This window comes from Nicotiana tomentosiformis, chromosome 4, assembly GCF_000390325.3.
Source record: "Nicotiana tomentosiformis chromosome 4, ASM39032v3, whole genome shotgun sequence".
Taxonomy (NCBI): domain Eukaryota; kingdom Viridiplantae; phylum Streptophyta; class Magnoliopsida; order Solanales; family Solanaceae; genus Nicotiana; species Nicotiana tomentosiformis.
This window is the reverse complement of record NC_090815.1, coordinates 32,404,155-32,413,949: the sequence shown is the minus strand read 5'-3', so window position 1 is coordinate 32,413,949 and position 9,795 is coordinate 32,404,155. Positions and strand designations below refer to the sequence as shown.

The window sequence follows — 9,795 nt, the reverse complement described above, 5'->3', positions numbered from 1 at the left end:
CCTTCGTGAATTTCTATCAAGGCATACTCGGTATATCTTGGCCCCAAGCATCTGGATTACGGGCCATCGAACGTTCTCCTGAATAATGTCCCTTCGACCAAGCTAAATCTGGCAGCCTTGGTACACAGGGCTCTCGATTCTTTGGGATTCGAGGGCAATTTCCCAGTTTTCAAGTAGTCTATGTACTTGTTACTCCAATCCCAAGTTAAACTCGTTGAGTTTACTTCAGCGTGGCCTTCTTCTATCACTGACTTCATGAGTTATACGACTATTCCCGAACTAAATTCATCATCATCAACCGATGTACCAAAGTTAGCCAGAGCATCAACCTCGTTGTTCTAATTTCGGGGCACGTACTGTAGGGTCCATTCCTGGAATTGATGCAGCGTTACCTGTAACTTTTCTAAATACCTTCGCTTTCGTTCCTCTTTCACTTCAAACATCCCATTGACTTGATTTACCACGATGAGGTAATCGCACTTAGTTTCGACCACCTTGACCCCAAGGCTTTTAGCCAATTTGAGACGTGCAATCATGGCCTCATACTTGGCCTCATTGTTAGTCCATTTGACAGTTCTACTAGACTGCCTAACGACATTCCCCGTAGGAGGTTTCAGCACAATGCCGAGCCCGGACCCCTTTGCATTTGAGGCATCGTCTATAAAAAGGGTCCAAATTCCTGAGGTAGTCCCCGAGGCTAACACTAATTCTCTTTTGACTTCGGGCTCTAATGCCGGCGTCGACCAAAATTTGAGATTTTATGGCGGTTTGAGGTTGATACTCGATATCATACCCACTGATTTCGACGACCCATTTGACCAGTCGTCCCGAGAGCTCAGACTTGTGCATGATGTTCCTCTGTGGGTAAGAGGTTACGACACATATGGGGTGACATTGAAAGTATGGTTGTAATTTTTTGGAGACTCTTATCAAAGCGAGCGCCAATTTTTCCATGTGAGGATATCTTGTTTCGACCTCACCTAGAGTTCTACTAACATAGTAAATAGGGAATTACATACGTTCCTCCTCCCGGACTAAGACTCTACTTACCGCTACCTCAGAAACCGCCAAGTAAATATACAATTGTTTATCCACCCACCTTCGGGGTGTGGCATAGGGAGGGACTCGAGTGGTACCGTTTGAGTTATTCCAAAGCTTTTTGGCATTCTAGTATCCAGGAAAAGTTATTTTTCTTCTTCAATAGTGATAAGAACCGATAACTTTTTTTCGCGGACCTCGATATGAACATGCCTAGGGAGGCTATTCGCCTGGTCACCCTCTGAACGGCCTTGACGTTGTCCACCACAGTGATGTCCTCTATGGCACTGATTTTTTCGGGATTGATTTTGATCCCTCGATTGGATACCATGAACCCGAGGAATTTTCCAAGTCTGACCCCGAATGCGCACTTTTTCGGGTTCAGCTTCATATTGTATCTCTTCAATATGTTGTAGGTTTCCTGCAAATGTTTTAAATGGTCCTCTGCACGCCGGGAATTGACCAACATGTCGTCAATATAAACTTGCATTGATTCTCCTATATATTATTCGAACATCCGGTTTAATAGGCATTGATATGTGGAATCGCCGTTGTTTAACCCGAATGGCATTACGCTATAACAATAGGTGCTGAGTTTAGTGATAAAAGAAGTTTTTTATTGATCACTCTGGTCCATCCAAATTTGGTTCTATATGGAATATGCATCAAGAAAATCGAGTATCTCATGCCTGACCGTTGCGTCGATCATCCGATCGATATTAGGCAAAGGAAAAGAATCCTTAATGCATGCCTTATTCAGATCTTTATAATCCACACACATTCTTAGCTTATTTCCTTTCTTAGGTACTACCACTACGTTGGCTAACCTTTCAGGGTACCTAACTTCCCGAATGGATCCTATTTTAAGAAGTTTAGATACCTCGTCCTTGATGAATGTGTGCTTGACCTCGAACTGTGGTCTCCTTTTCTGCTTAACCGGATGGAACTTTGAGTCCAAACTCAGCTTATGAGTGGTTACCTCCGGTGGGATCCCGGTCATTTCAAGATGGGACCAAGTGAAATAATCTATGTTAGCTATAAGAAATTCAATGAGTTTTTTTCTGAGCTCGAGAGTTAGCCTCGTGCCTAGGTATACCTTCCGATCGGGTAAGTGTTAGATCAATATGACTTGTGCCAGCTCCTCGATCGTCGATTTTGTGGCATCAGAATCATCAAGAGCAATGAATGAACTAGGAACTCCATAATCATCCTCCTCGCCTACTCATCACTCTTCTGGTTCGATCGGAACCGGTATCGGTTTAATTTCTTCCTTCTTGGTCGGCTCTATGTTCTTTGATGTCGAGACCACGGGAACTGGATCACCTCCTCGACTGTGAACATTTCTTTTGTGGCCGATTACTCTCTGTAGACCGTCTTATTTCCTCCCGGCGTAGGGAACTTCAGTTCCCGATGTAATGTTGAGGGTACTGCCCTCATGTTGTGATCCTATGGCTTTCCAAATAAGGCATTATACCTCATGTCCCCTTCGATCACGTAGAATTTTGTATATTGAATCGTCCCGGCAGTATTCACTGGCATTATACCTCATGTCCCCTTAGATCCTATGTTATTTCTTCTTTAGTAGTTTCGCATGCTATGTTAAATTCGTTCAACACCCGGACCGCCGGCACTATTTGATCTTGTAACCCCAGCTGCTCTACGACTCTCAATCCGATGATGTTGGCCGAACTGCCTGGATTAATCAACACACGTTTAACTCGAGATTTGTTGATAAGTACAAATATCACCAGTGCATCATTATGAGGTTGTATGATGCCCTTGACATCCTCGTCGCTAAATGAAATGGTTCCCTCTGGGATGTAATCTCGGGTGCACTTTTCCCTCGTGATGGATACTTTAGTGCGCTTTATCATCAGTCCTTGGGGGATATCGACCCCTCCAATGATCATGTTGATGATGTGCTAGGGTTCTTCTTGTTCGGTTTATTTGTTGGAGTCCTTGTTCCTAAAGTGGTTTTTGGCTCGATCACTCAGAAATTCTCAAAGGTACCCATTATTAAATAACCGGGCAACTTCCTCTCTCAATTGTCGGCAGTCCTCGGTCCTGTGGCTGTGAATGTCGTGATACTTTCACATCAGGTTAGGATCTCTCTAGGTAGGATCAGACTGCAATGGTTGAGGCCACTTGGTTTCCTTGATACGCCTGATGACCGATACGATGTTGGCTGCATCAATGTTGAAGTTGTATTCTGCTAATCTTGGTGCCTCCCTTCCCCCGAGTGGCCTGTCAAAACCATTCTTTCTCATCCGATCTCTGCTATTGATCCCACAGTTGCTTCTCTCCTCGTTCCTCATGGGGTTATGCCCGGGTCCCCTTCCCCTTCGATCTGCACTGTATGGTTGATATCGATCTCGGACCGACCTTGATTTATGATCGACGACTCTCTTAGGCCTGTCGTCAGTTCTGATGGGATAAACGACCCCAGAAGGGGCTCCGAGTTGGTTGTCCTCGACTCTACTTCTTGACTTGTTCTTGTTTTGGACGTCGGCCCAAGTTACCGTCGGGTACTCTACCAAATTTTCTTTCAGCTGCTGTGAAGACAAGGAGCTTCGAGGGTTAAGTCCTTGAGTGAATGCCTAAACGGGCCAATCGTCCGCAACTAGAGGCAAGTCCATCTGTTCCATTTAAAACCTTGACATGAACTCCTTGAGCATGTCGTTGTCTCTTTGCTTAACCTTGAAAATGTTCGATTTTCTGGTTTCGACCTTGATGGCCCTAACATGAGCCTTTACAAAAGCTCTGCGAGCACAACGAACAAATCAATGTAATTTGGGGGCAAGTTGTGGTATCAATGCTCCTTTTGACAGTGTCTCCCCGAACTTCTTTAATAACACTAACTCGATTTTTGTCATCTTACAAGTCAATACCTTTGATGTCGCATGTGTAGGAGGTCACATGCTCATTCAAATTTGTGGTTCTATTATATTTCAGAATATCAGGCATACGAAACCTCTTCAGGATTGGCTTTGGTGTCGCGCTCGGAGAAAAAGGCTTTTGGGCAAATTTCTTGGAGTCCGGGCCTTTCAATATCGGGGGAGCTTTGGAACTTGATCGACCCGGGAATTATATGTCTCCACCTTCTTGTTGTTTGCCTCAATTTTCTTCTCACCCGATTCCACCCATTTCGTTAATGCTTCAAGCATTTTCAATACTTCGGGGCCGACCTAGACGCATCTTCACCCAGCCTCTCGGTGATCTGCTCATTTCTTCGGGTATTTTCTCGGAATGGTTCGGGCTCAACTCTTCTAGGGGCGTGGCTTTTTTTTTGCAGTTGCGCTATTACCGCATGTTGAGGCTGCAACATTTCGAAGATCAATTTAGACTGACCCCGTCGCCTTCGCTTTCAGGCGCTCCTCGAGCCGTCGGTTAGACCCCTCCGCGAGTGTTATTCTCGGGGTCGGTAGGCAGGTTGGCATCGATGGCCACCTGCGAGTTAGCATTGATTAGGTCTGCAACTGGGAATCCGTTGGGATCAGCAGGGGCACCTCATTGCTAGGCACCAGATTGTTGTTTTAGCTATGATGGCCAGACTTAGCCTCAACGTTCAAGTGCGCAGAATGTGAATTCAACATTTTTAAACTGACCTGCAACTCAGACCTTAAAGAACAAGTGTAAAATAGAGTGTGTTATGGAGATTTGTATCAAACTACCACTATTATCCTTAGCCCCACGGTGGGCACCAAGCCGTCAAACTGTTTACCCTTAAAATGGATAATAATTAAATTTGTACGTCATTTTATAGACATGTGGATTGTTTCAACACAAGTAATCAAGAATGTCCGATAAACGAATTAAAGATAAAATAAATAACCAAACGAGGCGTGACATTGAATTCGGGCTCGGATTTAAGCTTAATAGTAATTTTGCCTTCGACCGGACCCTTGATTCGAAGCCAAAATATGTATGAAGAAGTATGATTAAAATAAGAAACTTTCAATAGCTAGAAAGTAGAGAATTTACTTTGTGTTGCCTTGATATGCGTGTTATAATATGTCTATTGAATAAGAAACTCCCTCTCTATATAGTAGGGGAGTTTTACCCCTAGTACAATTCTAAAAAAGGTAAATATCATCCTTGTACGTCAATCACTGATACACTACCAACATCGAGCGAGATCCGCGCCGTGATATCCGATTGGGTGCAAGTATCACGGTACTCTGTTAGTCGTGTGCAACCATTCGTAGTGCTTTCCGAGATCTTGGAGCTCATTCCGGGCTCGGGGGGTGGAGTTGTCTTGTCAGGCCGGGTGGCGAGCACCCAGTCCCGACCTCGATTCAAGGAGTTCTCAGATTCGGTCTCTATCCCATACATTCATACTTCCTACCTCGTTTGACTAACCGGGAACTCAGGGTGTGTGCTAACCCGAGTTCACCTGTATACATGATCACTCTTTATTTATTCGTTTAGTTGTCTAGTCTTTAGACATGACATAATTTCATTTTATTTTCAAATTAGCATAGTTCGTGCATGAAAAGCATTAACAATATCATAGCTTCATAAAAGGAAATATTTGCACAAAAAATGAAAATAGCTCTTCCTTTTAAATTAAAATTTTCTTCCTTATTTTCTTAGATACTTTTTGGCTTATGATTTTCTTTTGCATAGTGATTTTGCGGGCTGAACTCTTTTAAAAGGATAAATCCCATAATAATATATATTTATACCTAGAGAAAGCGTATGACAAGGTTCATAGAGAAGTTCTCTGAAGTTGCTTGGAGGCGAAAGGTGTGCCGATTACCTATATTAGGGCAATTAAGGACATGTATGATGGGGTTAAGACTCAGGTTAGGATAGTAGGAGGCGGCTATGACGATTTTTTAGTTGTTATGGGGTTACACCAAGGTTCTGCGCTCAGTCCGTTCTTGTTTGCCCTGGTGATGGACGCTTTAACACACCATATTCAAGGGGAGGTGCCATGATGTATGCTATTCGCTGATGACATAATTCTGATTGATGAGTCACGATCTGGCATTAACGAGAAGCTGGAGGTTTGGACACAAGTTCTTGAGTCTAAGAGTTTCAAGCTGAGCAGGATGAAGACGGAGTACCTGGAGTGTAAGTTCAGCGCTAAGCCGATGGAGATGGGCGTGGATGTGAGGCTTGGATCACAGGTCGTCCCAAGTATAGGCATTTTCAAGTACCTTGGGTTAGTTATCCAGGAGGGAGAAGAGATCGACGAGGATGTCACACACCGTATTGGAGTGGGGTGGATGAAGTGGAGGTTAACATCTAGAATCCTGTGTGACAAGAGAGTGCCACCAATACTCAAAGGTAAGTTTTATAAAGCAGTGGTAGACCAGCCATGTTGTATGGGGATAAGTGTTGTCCTGTTAAGAACTCGCATATCCAGAAGATGAAAGTAACAGAAATGAGGATGTTGAGGTGGATGTGCGGGCAAACTAGGATGGATAAGATTAGGAATGATGATATTTGGGTGAAGTTGGGTGTTGCGCCCATTGATGTCAAGGATTAGGGTTGTAGGCTAGGAGGTAGTTGAGTCTTTACTTTCTTCGTACCTTTGTGAAGCTAGTCTGGTAGGGTTTTTGTCGTAAGTGGAAATGTTGTGTCTTACTACTCTTTCATTTCTCATAGTGTCGGATCTCTTTACTGGCTATCGCTTTTGCTTTGCATCTATCTTCTTGTTTCCATGTTGTAACTTTTCTTATGATTTATGGGGTGGTACTAATATTGTCTCTTTTTGTCTTTTTGTCTTTTTGTATTCTTGAGCCGAGGGTCTTTCGGAAACAACCTCTCTACTCCCTCGGGGTAGGGGTAAGGTCTGCGTACACACTACCCTCCCCAGACCCCACTAGTGAAATTTTACTAGGTCGTCGTTGTTATTGTTGTTGCTATATCTATACTATATTAAAGGCATGAAAACCTTTAACGAAATGTGTTTTGTCTTTTTTACCATTTAAAATATATTTTACATAGAACAAAATTTTAAATTAGTTTTCTAGTATTAGGATTTTAAAATCAATTAAAGTTTGGTTATTAAATCTTTCTGTGTCTTAAATAAATTTAAAGATCCTTAATATTTAGAATTTTAAAATCACTTAAGATTTACCTTACATAAATTCTTTCCTAATTGAAGTAGGTAACATAAGTATAATTGGTACTAAAATTAGAAAACGTTTAAGGCTAAACGTTAGCTTTTACTTGTCAAGAAGACATGTAGAAAAGGATTCTTTGAGCATAAAAGTTTCATCGCAAAATAACTATAATTCCTTAATATTATTTTTCTAAATATTTATTCTATAATATCTTAAGTTTAACTGAAATTTTATTTATTAATATCTTTGTCTTTGAAAGTCCTTATATTTAGAATTTTAAAATTAATTAAAATTTAACCTTCCGTAAATTATGTTCTTATTTGATGAATGTATAATAATCATATAAAGTCCTTCATGCTAACTTTGAACTTTATATATGCACTATAATAGATTTTTATATTATATTCGAACTCCTTTCCTTCACTAGCTTGCTTTAGTATCCTTTTTGAGTGTTTTTGTGATTTTTATTGCATTTTGATTTTGTATTCATTTGACGTTCGCAAATTGTTAGTTGCATACTTATATGTGTTAGATACTATCATTCAATACTATATAGGTTTTCGAGGGTTATGTGTTCTTGCTCAAATTAAAAAGAAAGCATTATAACTTGTGAAATTGAAATTATGACATTATAAAATCAGAACAAATTTTAAGTTGAATTATTAACTAATGATTGAGGATTTTTATGAGATTTTTTTTTCTTGACTAAGTTAGTTATATATTATCAATATTAATGATCATCCTTAGGAACTTACATCGTGCGTACCTTGAGGCTAGTAGCCAAAAAATTATGTTATTTAAAGTTTGAACCATAATACTCTAACTCGAATTTTGACCTCTTGGCCCGGGCGAGGATCTTTTTGTGGTTTAGCTCAGCATTTCATATCTTTTTGTCTGCATAATTTATTAGAGTTTTTCCTTTGGTACTTCCTTTAATGTGTAATTTATATTTAAATTTTATGTTTATCTATTCATCATGTTACTTATATATGTTGTTAACTTTGAGCCGATGGTCTATCGGAAATAATTTCTCTACCTGTATAAGTTAGGGGTAAGGATATATATTCACTATCCTCCCCAGACTCCACTTGTGGGACTACGGTAGACATGTTGTTGTTATTGTTATTATTATTGTTGTACTTATAGATGTTACTTTATAATGACAATAACACATAGGTGGAGCCAGGAATTGATGCTTATGGGTTCGGCATTCTAGTTTTCTTAAGCTATTGGATTCTATATTAATAATTTGTACATATTCAATAAATTTCTCAAGAAAATTAAATAACTTAAATCAAAGTTACTGGATACGACCGAACCAGTAATTTAAATGCTAGCTCCAACCCTGCAGTAACAATAGTAAATAAACTTATATAAAAACCTTGAAGTTGAGACCGGAATATTAGTCTTCCCCACCTTTCCAACTCTATCGTATTGGAAGAGAATTGGTTTTCCTAGAAAGCAAAGCCACACTTAGTCTCAATATGTTCCATTAGCTTTTTGTCAATATTAAACTTTTTCTTTGTTTCTTCCTTTTTAGCATCGAAGGCAGCAAACATTGACTAGAGCAAGTCAAGAATCTCCAAAAGAAAGGCGTGTTTACGCATAATATATATTTGGTTCAAGCAAGTTGCATATGGAATAAATTAGTGACAGAATTGGGAAAACATTTCCAAGAAATTGCATGATTCTAGTATTCAGAATGAGACAAAGATAATGGTCCACCAAACTACGATGTTATTGTATTTAGGTCATGTTTTTAGGTTTAATCTGATTTCAATGTCCCACTTCCTTGAAATATAAGCAATTTTAAGCAAATGCGTTAAAGAGGTTCAATTCTATGAAGATTCATCCTTCAATGTGAAAATTGTCCCCTCTGATTAAGAACTGAATGGACTTATATAGATCGAGGCGGCATGGGATCACTCATGGGTATGGATATGATGAGTTCATTCAACTAAGCGACAATTTTGGAACGACTCTTGGCACATTTCAGGATGAACGTATGTTTAAGTGCGGGAGAATGTAACGGCCCGACCAATCGTTTTAAGCTTTTGTATTCAGTTTGGTGGTTTGAGGTCATGAGTAGCCTCCTATAGTATATTACAACTTGCATGTGTCGTCGGTTTTGGTTTTTGAGTGGTTCGGGATTTATTTGAAAGAACGATTCTCAACTAGGAAGCTTCAAGTTGAAAGAGTTGATCGAGTTTGACTTTTGTGTATTTGACCTCGGATCGAAGTTTTATGGTCCCGTTAGGTCCGGACGGTGATTTTAGGCTTGGGCGTATACCCGAATTTGCTTTGGATGTTTCTAAAAGGTTTTGGCTCTAATTGGCAAAATTTGGCAATTTGAAGGTTTGAAAAGTTTATAAGTTTGACCGGGAGTTGACTTCGATGTTATAGAGTTCAGATTGTTGTTCCGAAAGTTGAAATATGTTATTTTTGTCATTTGGGACTTGTGTGCAAATTTTGGTTGGATTCCGGATTGGTTAGGCTTAAATAACACACTTGGTTTCAAATTTGAAATTTATGAACTTAAGAGATTGATCTTGATCAACGATTCCTAGTTTTGATATTATTATTTGTGATTTGAAGCCTCGAGTAGGTCTGTGTTACGTTTTAAAATTTATTGGTATGTTCGGATGAGGTCCCGATGGACTCGGACGCGTTTCAGAGTTGTTTC

At 40.1% G+C, this 9,795-nt stretch overlaps 1 protein-coding gene across 1 annotated transcript; it reads left to right on the top strand.

Moving 5' to 3' along the window:
* Positions 1 to 5,981: 5,981 nt before the first annotated feature.
* On the top strand, positions 5,982 to 8,678 carry LOC138909466 (uncharacterized). The gene is made up of 2 exons (XM_070200664.1): positions 5,982 to 6,330; positions 8,653 to 8,678. Exons 1-2 carry the CDS (start codon positions 5,982 to 5,984, stop codon positions 8,676 to 8,678), a joined length of 375 nt encoding a protein of 124 aa, XP_070056765.1.
* The last annotated feature ends 1,117 nt before the right edge of the window (positions 8,679 to 9,795 follow it).